At 42.5% G+C, this 19,689-nt stretch overlaps 2 protein-coding genes across 7 annotated transcripts in view; one reads left to right on the top strand and one right to left on the bottom strand.

The window, feature by feature from the left end:
• Positions 1 to 353: 353 nt before the first annotated feature.
• wars1 (tryptophanyl-tRNA synthetase 1) lies at positions 354 to 10,212 on the bottom strand. The gene is given in 12 exon segments (XM_045723343.1): positions 354 to 835; positions 837 to 874; positions 1,516 to 1,656; positions 2,715 to 2,763; positions 2,765 to 2,886; positions 3,324 to 3,386; positions 3,388 to 3,431; positions 3,642 to 3,742; positions 4,424 to 4,606; positions 4,982 to 5,098; positions 5,360 to 5,462; positions 9,344 to 10,212. Coding segments are annotated over 12 exon segments (1,344 nt in total). The 5' UTR covers positions 9,618 to 10,212; the 3' UTR covers positions 354 to 726.
• Positions 3,303 to 19,689, top strand: part of wdr25 (WD repeat domain 25) — a 42,448-nt gene continuing 26,061 nt past the window's right edge. Inside the window, exon 1 of one of the 6 annotated variants that reach the window (XM_045723342.1) lies at positions 3,303 to 3,436. In XM_045723342.1, coding sequence (XP_045579298.1) covers positions 3,419 to 3,436 — 18 coding nt within the window. In that variant the 5' untranslated portion in view covers positions 3,303 to 3,418. The other 5 variants (XM_014209970.2, XM_014209971.2, XM_014209972.2 and 2 more) reach the window with 5 other exon arrangements.

The following is a 19,689-nucleotide window of genomic DNA, read 5'->3' as shown; positions in this document are numbered from 1 at the left end:
GAGCCGAGGCTAGGAATTGATCAACTTTGCTTTGAAAATACAATTGGAAAAACATTGCTCTGTTACTGGATCCAAGCAGTTTCAATTCTGAGATGTTGACATAGATTATTTAATAGTACTGCCTTAACTCCCAGTTCTCAAAATACATTCTCTGTATACCTCATGTAGTAATACTGTAATTTGATTTTGAATGACAATCCTGTTCTTTGGTAGTGTTTGAGAAAAATGAACTTCCAAGTAATGTATCCGATTTTGGTGTAATTTAAAAAAGGGCTTTTTAACATAAACATTTCTGCAGTGTAAAGTGAAGGAAATATATAAATGATTTAATTATTGAATAAAAATGTGTCCAATCACAAGACCAAGGTTATTTTATTCATCAAATAGTATTGGTGTTAAGACTTATTTGACCATGCTTAGTAAGCTTGATGTGAAGCCATATAGTTGGTTAATAATTAGACATGAATTATGCAGCATAGGGATGTGTAGTTGACACATTTAAGTTAATGCCGCATGTGACAAGACCTGCCACATTCAGTAGGTAAAGGTTGGGGAATAGATCAGACATGATTCCTTTATTCTACACGTCAGAGGCATATCTGTTCTACAATTTTTTTTCTATCTGAACGTTCCACAACTTGTGCTCTGCTGAACGCAGTCCTGCTGAGTTTTGACATGGACGACCAACATTGCATTGAGACTTAGCACATGACTAACGCGCACTGGCTAGAAATCAAGAGGTCTCGGGGTCATGAACTGCTTGACTGTCTCTTCTGAGACCGGCTTGCGTCTCTCCTGATGGGCTGTGATGATTGGCTGCAGGGTCTCTATCAGACTTCAACTCGCCGGTAAGCAGGGCCCCACTGGTTTAGTCCTGGAGAGAGAGATACGGTACAGCAATGAGTGAGATGATTACTTAGGACACAACACAGCAAAGAACTGCCTTCATTTCCAGGAAATCATTAGCATGGTTGACCAGTCTGTTTTAGCCACTCCTCTTTTAATTCTTTGCCAGGCCAAACATGGCATCGATAGAATAGACGGCTACAGCACATAAAAGGAGAGGCACCAGGAATCTAGCTTTGTTTCCAAGAAATCTACAGTTTATCATTCTGATAAGATTTTCTGACACACAGAAAGCAGCATAGTGTCCATTTGGGGAGATTTCATGAACAGAAATTAATGTTATCTGACTAGGACAGTCAAATATCCTGCTCTGTCCAAGAGTGTTGATACCAATTAGAAAACTATTACTGTGCTTATTTCTGATAAAGGTCAGTTATTCTCTACCTGTGGTTAGTCATGGATAGTATGGTTGTGTGGGTAAAAACAATACACCAATTAAAATGTAGGGCTATGAAGGTAACATTTTTTCTTACAAATAGTGTGACTGTGGGTTAAGAAAACACCAGACCCTAACCCTGGGCCGCAATACATGTTGAGTCAGTTCTGTCCATTGCTCAAGTCCAGGTTCAATAGGGTCTCTGACAGCTGTCGAGCAGCACGCTCCCCCACCTGTCGGATTTTCTCCAGCTGCTCGTCGTCCTCCAGGAAGAAGGTCAGGTACATGAAGGACACATCCACGTCAGGGTTGCCGCCATATTTCCGGTGCTCCTCTACCGTGTCCTTTCCCCCAGAGAAGTCGTGCTTGTTCACCTTGGAGATGATAGCTACAATGACAACACGATATGAAATACAGTTGTGATATCAATCAATAGAATAATGTATACTGAACAAAAATGAACGCAGCAATTTCATTGATTTTACAGTTCATATGAGGACATCAGTCAATTGCAATAAATCCATTAGGCCCTAATCTATGGCTTTCACATAACTGGGAATACAGATATGCATCTGTTGGTCAGATACTTAAAAAAAAAGTGCCTCACAATGGGCCTCAGGATCTATAAAAATGCCAATTGTGTTGGTTGTCCATAGCTTATGCCTGCCCATTCCATAAACCCACCGCCACTCTGTTCACAATGTTGACGTCAGCAAACCGCTCACCCACACGACGCCATACCCGTGGTCTGCGGTTGTGAGGCCGGTTGGACGTACTGCCAAATTCTCTAAAACAACGTTAAACGGGGCTTATGGTAGAGAAATTTACTTTAAATTCTCTGGCCACAGCAATTGCACGCTCCCACAAAACTTGAGACATCTGTGGCGTTGGGTGACAAAACTGCACATTTTAGGATAGTCTTATTGTCCCCAACACAAGGTGCACCTGTGTAATGATCATGCCGTTTAATCAGCTTCTTGATATGCCACACCTAGTGGATGGATTATCTTGGCAAAGGAGAATTGCTCACTAACAGGGATGTAAACAAATGTGTACATCATTTGAGAGAAATATTCTTTTTATGCTTATGAAAACATTCATTAATCTTTTATTTCAGCTCATGAAACATGGGACCAACACTTTACATGTTGCGTTTATATTTTTCTTCAGTGTAATTTCTATTTCAGTTAACTGTATGTGGAACTAATAAAGTAAGGTAAGTGTATCTACAAAGCCCCATTTACATCAGAAGTTGTCACAAAGTGACCTCTTTCACACTAATAAGCTGAGCTGTACCAGTCTGGTTATGCATTCACTATTGCTGGAACCATGCTGGAAAGGACGAGGTGAAGAGAAAATATCAGAGCAAGCACGGGTACATTTTGGGTTGGCAAGATAGTGTAAAAAGGGTATTAGAAAGCTTCAGTGTCACCTTATTTTTGATCTGCTTGGGCGTGTCTGTGAGGAAGATGGAGGAGTTGGTCGCTGGCGGACATCTTGGTCTGGGCCCCCTGCAGTGCGGGGAAGAAGGTTGAGTGCAGTAGGGCAGGCTTGGGGTAGCCGATCCTGAGGGCCACATCCCGGGTCATCCGGAAGTAGGGATCCTACAGGGGTGGAGGAGTCGGGCATGGGTAAGTGGAAGGATATGTCTTCAAAACCATTATAGTGCACTAGATGTGATGCTAAATTACTTGAGTTCCTGTAAACATTTCAGATTGAACTTTACTGAGTTCTTTACCGTCTCAGTAACATGCTGTCAGACCCTACTAATCAGATCCTTCTGTTTCTCTCAAAAAAATAAATGTTTAACTTCACATGATATTATTCTGGCTAAATTAAAATATACAGTCACAAGCATAGTGTGTAGAAAGAAAGGCTGATTCTAAGGTTAATTAGTTGCCACTAGTTCAGCGCATTGAAGATTGTCAGTCAAAGCATCCCATTTGTAAAATGAGCTGGTAAAACTTTCTTCCAGATATCTTTCTCTGTTAAAGGTTAGCAGACACTGTGCGTCCTAGTTGTGCTGTGAGGCATGACTGACCTGGTCTATGGCGCAGGGAATGAGACACTGGACGTCTTTTCTGCCCTTGAAGATCTGAGGGAGGGAAAGAGTTCCTGAACGACGGAGCGGCCTGGATGGCGATCTTTCCTTGGGTAGGAGAGATAAGAGGAATACTTAGCTGTTAAAAAGCATTCACCTGGTTCGCATTCATTAGCAAAACGTTTTCTGTTTGGTGTCTAGTGCTTCAATGTGAACTGTACTGATTACATTGTAGCACCCACTATGCAGATCAGAAAGAATTTATAAAGTTTGTATAATTGCTCAACAGGTGTTGACGATTTTCCTGCAATCTCTTACTGATGCAGACACTTTCGCCAAATCCAAAGATGCCTTTGACCTGGTTGAAAGTCACATGCTTCTGTATTTTCACCACATTCCTGTAGAATTCTGGGGACGCCCTGTAGAGAAAAAACAATTAAGAGTTAAGAACAATCAGCAAAATACTGTAGCAGACATGACAGCCTCGTACCACTAGCCAGACATGGGTGAACTTTGAATAGGTCAATTATTTGTCACTGTGAGCTCCTTCTATTGAATGATAAACATTGGCTTTGTAATATCTCCCAGTCACATCAAGCTGTTTAGCCTACCACCCACAGCTAAGAGTTATGATGACAGAAGGCTAGAGGAGAGAGAGTGAGAGAGAAAAATGTAGTCTTCTATCTGTATTGACTACTTTCAAATTATTGCAGTACAACACCACCTTCTGTGAGATCAGTGAACAGACATGGGATAAATCCAAAGTACCAAGTCTTGTGAAAGAAACCCATTTTTAGTATTCCCATGATGTATGAATGCTCAAACACCAAAGAGCTTGATGAGGGGATTCTGAAACAGGCAGAATATCTAATTGTACTAAAATGGAATACGTACAGTCCCTGCACCTCTAAAGTAAACGAGGACCAGGGCTCGTATCCACAAATCTCCTCAGTCTGAGTGCTGATCTAGGATACGTTTTTGACTTTTAGATCATAACGAGTAACATTACATGGACAGAGGGGATCTGATCCTAGATCAGCACTCCTACACTGAGACACTTTGTCGATACGGGCCCAGAGACATAGTGGTTGGTTAGTTACCCCATGTAGTCCAGGTCAGAGAAAATGAAGGTCTTGTTGACGTCGAAGCCGCAGGCGATGATGTCCTTGGCATTCTCCACAGCGTAGCGGTGACAGTCCTCCAGGGACAGGTCCTTCCACATTTACTTCTCATCATCCGTCAGCTGGATCACCAGCGGGATGTCAAACGTGTCCTGCAGCCATCTGGGAACAGATGGAGGAGCACAACCTTTTACTCTCAACTGAATCCACTACGATACCAACTGGCCTTAAGCCTTCTTCTACAAGCCTGACTGAAAACGCTAGGGCTTAGGTGTTTTTGACATTATGCAGTGTGTTATATAGGCAGTGTGTTATACACTAAGTAGGGCTTCGTGTTTCCTGACAGCGGGACCTAACCAGGACAAGGTCTGGGATGTGTAGGGTTAATAGTGTAGGGTTAATAGTGTAGGGTTAATAGATGGAGTCTACAAAAAATATTGAACTTTCGGTGGTTCTTCATAGAGTCAACTCCATCCATCTCAATAATAGATACTAAAATGAATAGAGAAACAGTATAATAGCGGCGAGGCGCCTCACTTTGTGAAGATGAAAGGGATGAGGTGGCCCACATGCATGGCCTCTGAGGGTCATCTGCCCGTGTAGAGGTAGAAAGACTTGTTCTTCTCATACGCGTCCAGAACCTGGTGCATATCTCTGAAAAAGAGCAACAGCACACAGTTACAGCATATAACATATCCTAAAATGCCCACAAGGTAAAATGAGAGCAGATTAAGACTGGATTCTTAATACAATTTGGTATCAATTGCTCATGCTCAATCCCAGATAGACAGACACGCCACCCTCTAGAGTACATTCAAATAAATGAATAGGAATGAGGAACTCGGTGATGACAAGCACAGCTGTCATACTAGAGAAGTGAACAATCTGGTGACTGTATTGACTAGTGCCACTGACCTGTGAGAGAAGAATATTCCTCTGCGTAAAAACCGGTGTGCCTTCTGTCCCGAGACTATTCTGTTCACCAGCTCCCGGTCAATCTTCCTACTGCCAAACCTCACTGGAAAAAAACATGTTACAGCAGTCCCCTCTTCCTTTCCTGTGTAAATTCTGGTAGTCCCCTCTTCCCTTCAAGTGTACACGGTTAGTATTATTTCCTCTTATTTTGGGTGGAGTCATTATATATGATATTTATTTAGTAATTATATGATTCATACTATTTAAAAGATAATTGTTGCTTGATATGCATTGTTACGAATCCCTTTGGCCCTGCAGTCTAGGGGGGATGGAAATGAGACCCGTAACATAACTTATGCAAATTATAAAACAGTGAAAAGGAACAGTGAGAACAAAAACCACAGACAACTTATGTCTACCGTCAAACACTCATGGTTTATTTTTAAACACACGGTAAAGGGGGGCGGGAAAAGGGGCTGAGCTGGACCCAAGGAAAGAAATAATAAGTACTCAAAAACACCCCTAAGCTAGACTACCTGCTTCAACAACAGCTAGCTCACTAACCAATAAAATACAGTGGGTGGTCCACCCAGTTCTAACTAGTGTTCTTTAGACAATATTTACCTACGGGCAGTGTATTCCCATGGGCGACTTGTCTTGGTGTGATGGGGATGTGATCGGGTAAGGGAAAAGGAGCAGGTGTGTCTTCCGATTGGCGACTGATTGGCGACTGATTAGGGAATGATGATTGCCACCTGTGAGTAGGGGAGAAGGAGAGAAAATAAATACACACAGGATACCTGTATCCGTAACATGCATCATTGTAACAAGTCTTCTATTTAGTCATTCGGAAAAGTATTCAAACCCCTTGACTTTTTCCTCATTTTGTTCTAAAATGTATTACATTCTTTTTTTCCTCATCAATCTACACACAATACCCCATAATGACAAAGCAAAAACAGGTTTTTAGAAATTGTAGCTAATTTATATACAAAAACATTTACATAAGTATTCAGACCCTTTGTTGAAGCACCTTTGGCAGCGATTACAGCCTTGAGACTTCTTGGGTATCACGCTACAAGCTTGGCACACCTGTATTTTTACCATTCATCTCTGCAGATCCTCTCAAGCTCTGTCAGGTTGGATGGGGAGTGTTGCTACACAGCTATTTTCAGGTCTCTCCAGAAATGTTCGATCGGGTTCAAGTCCGGGCTCTGGCTGGACCACTCAAGGACATTCAGAGACTTGTCCCGAAGCCACTTCTGCGTTGTCTTGGCTGTGTGCTTAGGGTCGTTGTCCTGTTGGAAGGTGAACCTTCGCCCCAGTCTGAGGTCCTGAGCACTCTGGTGCAGGTTTTCATCAAGGATATCTCTGTACTTTTCTCCGATCATCTTTCCCTCGATCCAGTGTCCCAGTCCCTGCCACTGAAAAACTTCCCCACAGCATGATGCTGCCACCACCATGCTTCACCATAGGGATGGTGCCATGTTTCTTCCAGACGTGATGCTTGGCATTCAGGCCAAAGAGTTCAATCTTGGTTTCATCAGACCAGATAATCTTGTTTCTCATGGTCTGAGAGTCCTTTATGTGTCTTTTGGCAAACTCCAAGCGGGCTGTTTGTGCCTTTTACTGAGGAGTTGCTTCCCTCTGGCCACTCTACCATAATGGCCTGATTGGTAGAGTGCTGCAGAGATGGTTGTCCTTCTGGAAGGTTCTCCCATCTCCACTGAGGAACTCTTGAGCTCTGTCAGAGTGACCATTGGTTTCTTGGTCACCTACCTGACCAAGGCCCTTCTTCCCCGATTGGTCAGTCTTGGTGGTTCCAAACTTCTTCCGTTTAGGAATGATGGGAGGCCACTGTGTTCTTGGGGACCTTCAATGCTGCAGACATTCTTGGTACCCTTCCCCAGATCTGTGTTTCGACACAATCCTGTCTCAGAGCTCTAGGGACAATTCCTTCAACCTCATGGCTTGGTTTTTGCTCTGACATGCACTGTCAACTGTGGGACCTTATATAGACAGGATGATCAATGGAAACACAATGCACCTGAGCTAAATTTCAAGTCTCATAGCAAAGGTTCTGAAAACTGATGTAAATAAGGTATTTCTGTTTTTTTTAAATACATTTTCACTTTGTCATAATGGGGTATTGTGCGTAGATTGATGAGGACATTTTTTATTTAATTAATTTTAGAATAAGGCTGTAACAAAACAAAATGTGGAAAAAGTCAAGGGGTCTGAATACTTTCCGAATGCACTGTATGTTTCCCATAGTGTTGCCTCTGTTCTGATCTACTATACCACGCCATGACAGTGGATTTTGGTTAAAAGGACATGTTTATCAAATAAACACGGGTACATCAAAGGAAATATTCAAAATGTTTAACAATAATTCACATACACGCACCATTCAGATTTTATGGCATAGCTGCCAATCTACTCATTCAACTTGCGTGTTGGGGGAAGTGTTCGGGGGAAATGTATCTCCTGAGAAACAAGTGCTTGATCTATATAGTTCTACTATGCATTTTATTTATTACCGTAATAAGAGAAGTTATAATATTTACCGTAAATTCCGGGCTATAAGCCGCAACTTTTTTCCCAGGCTTTGAACCACGCGGCTAATATATGGATTTTTCCCGCTTTCAATTTTTTTCTTAAAAAAAAACACATTCTGTGACGTGCTCAGTTTTTTGGCGGCATGAAGCTTTCATTAGACCAATGAAATTGCCGAACGGGTTACGTCAAACAACTTTTTCGTTTACTGTTTAGATTAAATCGAGTGCTCTCAAACTTCCCATCATTCTGATTACGGTAGTCATTTTGTCACCCTCATCATGGCAAAGACACGGAGAAATGCATATGATGCAGCTTTCAAGTTGAAGGCGATTGATCTGGCTGTTGGAAAAGGAAATAGAGCTGCTGCACGGGAGCTTGGTCTTAATGAGTCGATGATAAGACGTTGGAAACAGCAGCGTGAGGAATTGACTCAGTGCAAAAAGACAACTAAAGCTTACTGCAAATTTTTAATTTTTTGTTACAAGCCGTGTTTCGTTAAAGCCTATTTATTTTTGTTACAAGCCGTGTTTCGTTAAAGCCTATTTATTTTTGTTACAAGCCGTGTTTCGTTAAAGCCTATTTATTTTTGTTACAAGCCGTGTTTCGTTAAAGCCTATGTAAAGTTCATTTGTTTCAATGTACCGGTAGGCACCTGCGGCTTATAGACATGTGCGGCTTATTTATGTTCAAAATAATATATATTTTTTAATTCAGTGGGTGCGTCTTATATTCAGGTGCGCTTAATAGTCCGGAAATTACGGTTTATGTCAAAACATTAGAGAAAAGCCAGTCTCATCAAATGAGAAGTTCATAAAGAGAAATGCATAAATGACGATGCAAGTCTGGTCAAAATGTCAACGGTGCCTGCCCGGAAATGTTTTTTTGTTCTGATCTGGATCTATGTCAAGTAATGCAAGGGGAAGAAATGGCACAGCAGCCATTTTGGGAGGGGGTGTGGATGACCACACACCATAGCAGTCACCAAGTTTCAAAATAAAGGTTCTGTGCGATTGTCGAGTGAAGTGTGCGCCGTGCAAGTTAGGATTCAGGGCTCTACACTGACCTTTTTTTTACAATGAGCATGTGTACGCCTAAATTGAAAAATGTAGAAGCCCAAAGAAATGAAGGAGCACAATGAAAAATATGAGGCAACAGGCCGTTTTCTTTGTAGTAATGGTGCAAGCACGACTGTCATGCATCTGCGCTCAGTGTATTCTCCATGGCACTCAGGGGCCGTGGTACAGTGAAGTAATCGTCGCAACAATTATCATCAGGGTGATTTTTTTCTAGGCACACTGGTGCTCCTAAATTTAAATTCCAGGTCGCACAGCAAAATATTTAGGCGCATATGCGAGTAATATGGTCCCACTGTAGAGCCCTGGGATTCCGCCCCCAGAGATCTAACATTATGATTTTCCCTCTGACCTATCAGCTTGTCGTAGACCATTCCTTTGGCGCTGGTGGTAATTACGTTCCAGGGGTCAACCATGTCCTCCCCATTAGCAGTTGCTGCTGGCCCATTGTCTTTTGAAACGTCGCTTTCCGAGGGTGGACACCCAGCCTTATAGTCCTGACCCGTTGCCTGCTTGTCGTCGACTTTGAGCTTCAGCAACAACTGTACAGCAGCATCGATTGTTAGATTCTCATATAGGTCCATTGTGGTCATATCCCCTGCCTCGTCTCCCTGACAGTTTGTCATCTTCAACCTAGTCAAGACCCATTTGGAGAGATACAAGGCTATGTGACACAATTTGACATGCAGTAGCTTACTTCATGAACGTTAGCTTTTTACCCAATGCAATCGCATATATGTCTAGCTGATACATAACGTCGTAAGGAGTGCATAGTTACTAGTATGCCATAAGACTGCATTTTGCCTGGTAAAATATAGTCCAGGTTTTTTAGTTTCTTTGCCTCGGGAAAGTAGCTAGCGAGCTAATGTATGAGCCATGTATATCAACAAAACACACGTGGCTGTCAAGGATTGTTTTTGAAGTTCACTTACATAGCTAATGAACAGCAATGTCTAGCTGTCTGGTTTTGTTATGGTAAATGAGGCCACCTTAACAGAAAGGATGGTTCAAGGCGCATATTGTATGCTGTGATTCAAGAACCAATCTCTACTGTATTAGCTCGCCTGGGTGGTTATGCCATAGTTTCCCCATAGCGTTGCCTCTGTTCTGATCTGATCTACAACTCCATGACAGTGGCTTTCGGTTGACCGGACATGTTTATCAAATAAACACGGGTACATCAAAGGAAATATGCCAAATGTTTACAAATAATTCACATGCACGTACTGTTCAAATTGTATGAAGCCGCCGGCGCTGCCAATCCAGTCATTCAATTTGCATCAGCTTTCGTGTTGGGGGAAATGTATCCACTGAGAAACAAGTACTTGATCTATATAGTTCCACTATGGATTTATGTATTATCTTAAAAAGATAAGTTATAATATTTACACGTTAGAGAAAAACCAGTCTCATCAAATGAGAAGGTCATAATAAGAAACGCATAAACGACAATGCAAGTTTGTTCAAAACGTCAACGTTGCCAGCCGGAAATGTATTATTATTATTATTATTATTATTATTATTATTATTATTATTTCGTCTTCCTTGTTCTTTGTTCCTCCTTCTTCCGGCTTCCTCCTTTTTCCTTCCTTCTTCTTCCGTCTTCTTCGGTATATTGGCGATTGCACAATTTAATGTGCCTTCCGCCACCTACTGTGCGGGATGTAAACAGGATTTCCCAAAATTGAACTAAATACCAAAACAACTACCAATACCAAAAAATATAATAATAATAAAAAATAAAACAAATTAATCAAACAACTTTTCTGTAAAAAAAATAAAACAGATCTGATCCCTACAAAGGCTCAAGGGGAACCTGGGAGGGCGGGTCTTCCAGCACCAGTACCCCTTGCAAGTCTTCAGATGTAAAATCATTAAGTCCCAAAAACTTTTCTGACGCATCCACAATAATGTCCAGTTTCTTAGATTTCTTTGAAACTTTTGCCGTACAGTTCATAACTGTGGCAATGAATGCCACAAAATCCACCTTGGCTGGCAGCAAACATTTACTACAGACTGTGATGCATTCACTACCATATCTTCACGAGCATCACTTGTTTTCTCAATTCTTTTAATCGCCTCCGCATAGGAGATTCGATTAACCGCTATAACTTTTGCCACCTCAATCTCCTTCACCCTTACAGGGCACTCCAGGAAATCGGGATCATGATCCCCACCCAGGTGTGGAAAAAGTACCCAATTGTCATCCTTGAGTAAAAGTATAGATACCTTTAATAGAAAGTTACTCAAGTAAAAGTGAAAGTCACCCAGTAAAATACAACTTGAGTACAAGTGTAAAAGTATTTGGTTTTAAATATACTTAAGTATCAAAAGTAAATGTAATTGCTAAAATATACTTAAGTATCAAAATTAGAAGTAAAAGTATAAATCATTTCAAATTCCTTACATTAAGCAAAGCAGACGGCACCATTTTCTTGTTTTAAAACTTTACGGATAGCCAGGGGCACACTCCAACACTCAGACATTATTTACGAAAGATGCATTTGTGTTTAGTGAGTCCGCCAGACCATAGGCAGTAGGGATTCTCTTGATAAGTGGGTGAATTTCACAATTTTCCTGTCCTGCTAAGCATTCAAAATGAGTACTTTGGGTTGACAGGGAAAATGTATGGAGTAAAAAGTACAATATTTTCGTCAGGAATGTAGTGAAGTAAAAGTAAGTTGTCAAAAATATAAATAGTATAGTGAAGTACAGATACCCCAAAAAACTACTTAAGTAGTACTTTAAAGTATTTTTACTTAAGTACTTTACACCACTGTTCACACCAGAATTGCAACATTGTCATCCTTCTACACACCATTCTTCAATATATTTTGTCCATCTGCACACACTTGAAAACATGTCCAAATCCTTTACAATTCTTACACTGCAATAGTTTGGGAACGAAAGCTTTTACAGCGTGTCTTACATAACCAAGCTTCACATGCGTTGGCATTTGCTCTTTATCAAAAAACAACAGGACACAGCAGGCCGCGACTGGGAGACCCATGGGGCGGCGTACAATTGGCCCAGCGTCATCCGGGTTGGGGGAGGGTTTGGCCGGCAGGGATGTCCTTGTCCCATCGCGCACTAGCGACTCCTGTGGCGGGCTGGGCGCAGTGCACGCTGACACGGTTGCCAGGTATACCGTGTTTCCTCCGGCACATTGGTGTGGCTGGCTTCCGGGTTACGTGGGCATTGTGTTAAGAAGCAGTGCGGCTTGGTTGGGTTTTGTTTTGGAGGACACACGGCTCTCGACCTTCGCCTCTCCCGAGTCAGTACGGGAGTTTCAGCGATGAGACAAGACTGTATTGGGGAGAAAAAGGAGTACAAAAATAAAAAATAAAACACTAACAAAAACAACAGGACTGACAGACTTTCTTATTTTTCTCCATTCACCCAGCGGGTCAAACGCCGGGCACCAATCACACCAGGAATTCTCGCCTTTTGGTGGATCCATTTGTGGTTTCAGGGTGGGTGAGAAAGGAGTTGGGTGCAGTTGAATCAGCGAAGGTAACCTGTAGTGGACTTGTGATATTTGTTTGTGTTTCTTCTGACCAGAGTGGAGCGGGCGCTCTGTGTCATGCATCTTGGGTCAATATCTGTTTCTTGCTTTGCTCTTAGGAACAGGGCACCATTGAAGGAGTCATTTCTGGGGTATCGTTAAGTGTGGAGGTGGAGCAATTTAAGTTGAAGATTCCTGGTGTTTGTGATGCTCGCCGTTTACTGCGACGCAGATCCGGTGGGGAGCGTAGTGAAACAAAGGTGACACAGTCTGTTCTTTTGAGCTTTGATTCAGAGTCTTTACCTGAGAAAGTAACGTTAGGATACATTACTTATTCTAATAGAGTTTTGTGCTGAATACACTGCAGTGTTATAGGTGTCACCTTTATGGGCCTGTCGCAGCAGTGTGTAGGAGGGAGATTCCAAGATGTGGGAAGTGTGCAGGAGGACATGGGACAGAGGAATGTGTAGTTTTAGTGGGAAAAGTTGTCAACTGTAGGAGTGCCCATGTTGCTGGGGATCAGAGGTGTCCGGTGCAAGAGAAGCAGGTTGAGGTGGCCAGTGTCAGAGTAGTGAGGAAGATGCTGTATCCTGAGGCATTGAAGAAAGTAGAGGAGGGTGGACCAAAGGTGAGGATCCTGAAAGGATCCCTGTGAATAGTAGACAAACTAGGGATAGGCCAATGAGTGATACACTACATGATCAAAAGTATGTGGACACCTGCTTGTTGAACATCTCATTACAAAATCATGGCCGTTAATATGGAGTTGGTGCCCCCTTTGCTGCTATAACAGCCTCCACTCTTCTGGGAAGGCTTACCACTAGATGTTGAAACATTGCTGCGGGGACTTGCTTCAGCCACGAGCATTAGTGAGGTTAGGCACTGATGTTGGGCGATTAGGCCTGGCTCGCAGTCGGCGTTCCAATTCATACTAAAGGTATTCGATGGGGTTGAGGTCAGGGCTCTATGCAGGCCAGTCAAGTTCTTCCACACCGATCTCGACAAACCATTTCTGTATGGACTTCGCTTTGTCCACCGGGCATTGTCATGCTGAAACAGGAAAGGGACTTCCCCAAACTGTTGCCACAAAGTTGGAAGCACAGAATTGTCTAGATTGTCATTGTATGCTGTAGCGTTGAGATTTCCCTTCACTGGAACTAAGGGGCCTAGCTCGAACAATGAAAAACAGCCCCAGAACATTATTCCTCCTCCACCAAACTTCACAGTCGGTGTTACTCTGGACCCTGATCTCTCTTTTGACGAACATATCAAGAATATTTCTTTGTAACATTGCAAAAATCTAACTTTTTGTCCAAAAATGATGCAGAAAAGCTAATCCATGCTTTTGTCACTTCTAGATTAGACTACTGCAATGCTCTACTTTCCGGCTACCCGGATAAAGCACGAAATGTTCTTCAGTTAGTGCTAAACACGGCTGCTAGAATCTTGACTAGAACCAAAAATGTTTATCATATTACTCCAGCGCTAGCCTCTCTACGCTGGCTTCCTGTTAAGGCTAGGGCTGATTTCAAGGTTTTACTGCTAACCTACAAAGCATTACATGGGCTTGCTCCTACCTATCTCTCCGATTTGATCCTGCCGTACATACCTACATATATGCTACGGTCACAAGATGCAGGCCTCCTTATCGTCCCTAGAATTTCTAAGCAAACAGCTAGAGGCAGGATTTTATCCTGTAGAGCTACATTTTTATGAAATGGTCTGCCTGTCATGTGAGAGACGCAAACTCGGTCTCAACATTTAAGTCTAAATTATAGACTCATCTCTTCAGTAGGTCCTATGAGGGAGTGTGGTCTGGCCCAGGGGTGCGAAGGTGAACAGAAAGGCACTGGAGCGACGAATCGCCCTTGCTGTCTCTGCCTGGCCAGTTCTCCCCTCTCCACTGGTGCGGCAGGTAGCCTAGTGGTTAGAACATTGGACTAGTAACTGAAAGGTTGCAAGATTGAATCGCTGAGCTGACAAGGTAAAACAAATCTGTCATTCTGCCCCTGAACAAGGCAGTTAACCCACTGTTCCTAGGCCATCATTGAAAATAAGAATTTGTCCTTAACTGACTTGCCTAGTTAAATAAAGGTAAAAAAAAAAATCACTGCCTTTGACCCTATTATGGGGGCTGAGTCACTGGCTTACTGGTGCTCTTCCATGCCGTCCCCAGGAGGGGTGCGTCACTTGAGTGGGTTGAGTCACTGACTTGATCTTCCTGTCCGGGTTGGCGCCCCCTTGGGTTTGTGCCGTGGGGGAAAACTTTATGGGCTATACTCAGCCTTGTATCAGGGTAGTAAGCTGGTGGTTTTCAGATATCCCTCTAGTGGTGTGGGGGCTGTGCTTTGGCAAAGTGGGTGGGGTTATATCCTGCCTGGTTGACCCAATCCGGGGGTATCATCGGACGGGGCCACAGTGTCTCCCGACCCCTCCGGTCTCAGCCTCCAGTATCTATGCTGCAATAGTTTTTGTCGGGGGGCAAGGGTCAGTCTGTCATATCTGGAGTAATTCTCCTGTCTTATCCATGAATTTAAGTATGCTCCCTCTAATTCTCTCTCTCTCCATCTCCCTCCCCCTGGAGGACCTGAGCCCTGGGACCATATCTCAACACTACCTGGCCTGATGACTCCTTGCTGTCCCCAGTCCACCTGGTCATGCTGCTGCTCCAGTTTCAACTGTTCTGCCTGCGGCTATGGAACCCTGACCTGTTCACCGGACGTGCTACCTTGTCCCAGACCTGCTGTTTTCGACTCTCTCTCTCTCTCTCTACCGCACCTGCTGTCTCGAACTGAATGCATGGCTATGAAAAGCCAACTGACATTTACTCCTGAGGTGCTGACCTGTTGCACCCTCTACAACCACTGTGATTATTATTATTTGACCATGCTGGTCATCTATAAATGTTTGAACATCTTTGCCAAGTACTGTTATATTCTCCACCTGACAAAGCCAGAAGAGGACTGGCCACCCCTCAGAGACTGGTTACTCTCTAGGTTTCTTCCTAGGTTCCTGCCTTTCTAGGGAGTTTTTCCTAGCCACCGTGCTTCTACATCTGCATTGCTTGCTGTTTGGGGTTTTAGGCTGGGTTTCTGTATAGCACTTTGTGACACCAGCTGATGTTAAAAAGGGCTTTATAAATACATTTGATTGATTATGCATGTGGCAGGTTCTCCTGGCATCCACCAAACCAGTGGCGTAGGTGCCGTTTAAGATGTTTTGTTCCGTTTGCTTCTGTTTAAGAAAAGTTTTTCAATAGAATCGGCGGAATGAATACTCCCCTGATCATGTGTACATATATTTCACTTTCATAGCAGCCATGTTGTATTCCTTCTCGCATCTATGGGCTCTCCTCCTCTCACCTTTTGCTTGTGGACTTCAATGCACAACACATCAACTATATGTGACTAGGTGAAAAAACCTTTCCAAGCCAAACCATATCATAACCGCAACACATAGCCTACATCGTTGTCACCACATTAGCTAAAGTAACTTCATAGTCAACATAGCTAATAAAACTAACACGTTAGTATACCCGCTGCAGTCATGCAGTAACGTTAGGACACAGTCAGTAAACAGTTTAGCACGGCGGGCCCCGGTGGCAATACATTTGTAAAACCAAAAGCTTACCTTGACTTGGAAGACATCCAGTGTTGTGTTGGATAGTCATAGCCAGCTAGCTAACATAGCATCCCTCTGTTTGAGCAGGGTGTTTGAGTAGGCTAAACTAGCTAGCTGCATTTGCTCTCTGGGATCAGAGAGGCAGGTTGAGGTTTCCAGGGTTAGAGTAAGTCAGAAGTTGTCATTTGCTGAGACAGTGAAGAAAGTAGAGGAAGACAGGTCAAGGGGGAGGGATCCTGAGAGGAGTGGTGTGAATAGTCGATCTGTACCAGCACAGAGGGGTAGGCCAACAAGTGATATATGTGTCAGTAATGGATTTTTAGCATTTATAGCAATGGTTATCAACTGTACTGCAGGGATGGAACGTAAGTCGCAGAAAATTTAGGTTGTGGTGGCAGCTACAGAGAGATATTTAGGTGTGTGAGACTTGACATCAGAAGAGTTACAGGGTGTGTTAAGTGATGATGTCCCATCCTTTCAGGTTGTTGGCATGATGTAGGATTCAATATATTTAAATAGTGGAATAGGGTGGTGTTATTTATGTATGTATGTATGTATGTATGTATGTATGTATGTATGTATGTATGTATGTATGTATGTATGTATGTATGAATGTATGAATGTATGAATGTATGTGTGTGTTAGTGTAGTGTCAGATGGTGGAGTATATGTTATTGTATTTATTTTTTCAAGCAAAGTATAAGGGAGTTGTACTCCAGTCTAGTAGGTGGCGGTAATGCAACATATTGGATGTCAACCGCTGTTAAACCTCATCGAAGAAGAAGTTCAACTCCATCGAAGAAGAAGGCATCCAACATTTTTAGCTGGACGCATTGGTTACATGCATATACTCTACTTTCTCCTTAACCACTTCACTGAATCGTAAGTAACGTTAGCTACAGCAACCATTCGCGTAACGGTTAACTCTAGTGGCATATCTGTTATAGACACAGGAAGATGGATATTGCTAGGCAGCTTCTTGCTGGAGTTGCTAGCTAGTTAATGACTGTGTGACTAATGTTATGCGATTGTCCCAGACTTCAGCACATAGCTATCCAATTTGCCCATGTAATGGACTAATAGCCAGTTACAACATTCATTGACGATAACTGCTTTAGCGCCTATTGACGATACGATAGTACCTTCTGACCGGGGCAGTTTTAACCACTTAAAGGTGTAGTAATTTTACTTATTCTTTTTTTAAAGTATTTATCTGATATGAATGATACGTTCCTTGTGTTTCCAAAACCATACCGTAAGGGACGCGTCTTAAAGTTTAGAGCAAGCTTCGGGGCTCTTAAGGTTCCCACACCGCCATATGTCCATGTTACAGCGCTTGTTTACAGACAAACGAAGACCGAAGACACAAAAGGGTTGCCCCTAAAAATGACTGTAGGCTGCAACTGTGTTAACCGGCTCACCCAGTGTACTGTAAGTGTGTATTTTGCATTTGTGATATGAAAGTAGAGGGATTTATGTTTCTAGAACCGCAATTGACAATCGTTTCACGTTTTAGATGGAGTATGTTTTGGTTTCCAGAGAAAATTATCCTTTTAAACAGAACATGTAAGGTCCTTGGACTAAAAGGAGGACACTAACGTTAGGCTCCTTTAGTCCGTTATTGGGCTAATGGCCATCTAGTAAACTGAGTAGGGTAGATGGTGCAAAACATTAAGAATAAACTACGTGGTGAGTTGATGCCTATTCGGCAGCTAGTTAGCTAGGTGAATTGATCATGCTACGTTGTCTGCATTGTGTGTTGACATCCTTGTTATTTACGTAGTTTTGGGAACAGATTCCTGTTGGAACGTTCCCCAAATTATACCCACCCTTTCCTCATTGATCACAGGGCCCAATGTGTTGGCAGGATTTGTAACAAAGCAACATTTGAAACATTTTGGGTATTCTAGTTTCTGAAAGCAGATAATTGCTACCAGTGACATTATGATTAGACCTACTCTGACAGAAAGCTATTATAATATCTGTTGCTAATAATGTCTATAAGAGGACCAATTACTAGAACTGTTGTGCACTTTTAGGTATTTACATTTAGGAGCACCACTGCACTTAGAGTACAGAATCATGACCGCCATGCTTGCACTGTTACTAAAAATAACTGCTTGTTACGTTAAATTTGTCATTGTGCTCCTACATGTCTTTGTGTGCTCCTACATTTTTCAATTTAAACGCACATGTGCTCCATGTAACAAAGTTCAGTGTAGAGCCCTGTTAGGCTAGCATCTTTTCAGCTGTCAAGATAGCTACAGATTGTAACACCAAGTAATGTTATTTGACCAACATTTTTTTAAATATCCATTATACTGGGAGTTACTCTCGAGTGGCGCAGCGGTCTAAGGCACTGAATCTCAGTGCTAGAGGTGTCACTACAGACACCCTTGTTGAAAGTCCAGGCTGTATCACTCCCGATTGGGAGTCCCATAGGGCGGCACACAATTGGCACAGCGTCGTCCGGGTTTGGCCCGTGGAGGCCGACATTGTAAATAACAATTTGTTCTTAACTGACTTGCCTAGTTAAATAAAGGTTAAAAAGTTACAGGTTTCCATTAGGTACTGTTTGCCATAGCACAGATAATTTTACGACCAACCTTAAGCTTGGCGATACCCTATTCTTCCTTGATTTGTGGAAACCGGAGTCTCATAAAATTGACTTGTCCAGTTGCAGGGGTTCCGTTTGAATTTAGAAAATGCTCCGTTATTAAAATAATTGTATTTGCTCAATGAAGTAATCCAACAATTATGCTGCCATCTTGTCTATTTCAAGTCTTCTTTCATTGATTGAGACAGATGGGTCCACCCTGAACCAGAATTTGTCCTTACAGGAGACGTTGAATATGCCGATTCTACTTTTAGCCCAGGAAGCATCCATTCAACTTGCCATTCACCAACTTTTCAAGCTTAATAATGTCAGAATACGTTAGGTACTTAACAAATAATGAAGTTTCCCTGAGCAACTGTGGTCATTACTGCTGTCGGTGTACTTCCAAAAAAGGTCTAAATAAAAAGTTACATTGGATGGTAGCCTAGTGGGTAAGAGTGTTGGGCCAGTAACCGAAAGGTCACTGGTTTGAGTCTCTAAGCTGTCTAGGTGAGAAATCATCAGTCTGTGTCCTTGAGCAAGGCACTTAACTCTAATTGCTCTTGTTGTTCACGCTGGATAAGAGCGTCTGCTAAATGACTGAAATATAAAGTAAGAGTTATTCTTGTGGCCTGGCTGGTCTAGCGGTATTGCTGCAGCCTCCGGCACGTGTCTGCAGTGTTGTCATAGGTTCGAATCCGGCCAACAACCGCTGTCATCTTCTCTCTAATCCCTTAAACACATGTTTTATTTAATTTTTTTATAGCACGCGGTTGTCTGGTTGGCCCATGTTATGCCTACTCATGGACTAAAAAATGTTCAATCTCTATTGAAAGTTTTCTTTAGCCCAGGAGTAGATTGTGGAGGAAACTGTCTGCAAATTATGTAGATTGTAGTGTGGCCTGCAGTACTTCAATACAGCAGGTGTCACTAGTATCTCTTATGAAGTAAATTGTTATGCAGAGTGGATGGAAGT

The sequence above is a fragment of the Salmo salar genome, chromosome ssa09, assembly GCF_905237065.1.
Source record: "Salmo salar chromosome ssa09, Ssal_v3.1, whole genome shotgun sequence".
NCBI classification, from domain to species: Eukaryota; Metazoa; Chordata; class Actinopteri; order Salmoniformes; family Salmonidae; genus Salmo; species Salmo salar.
This window is presented reverse-complemented; position numbering and strand designations above follow the sequence as displayed.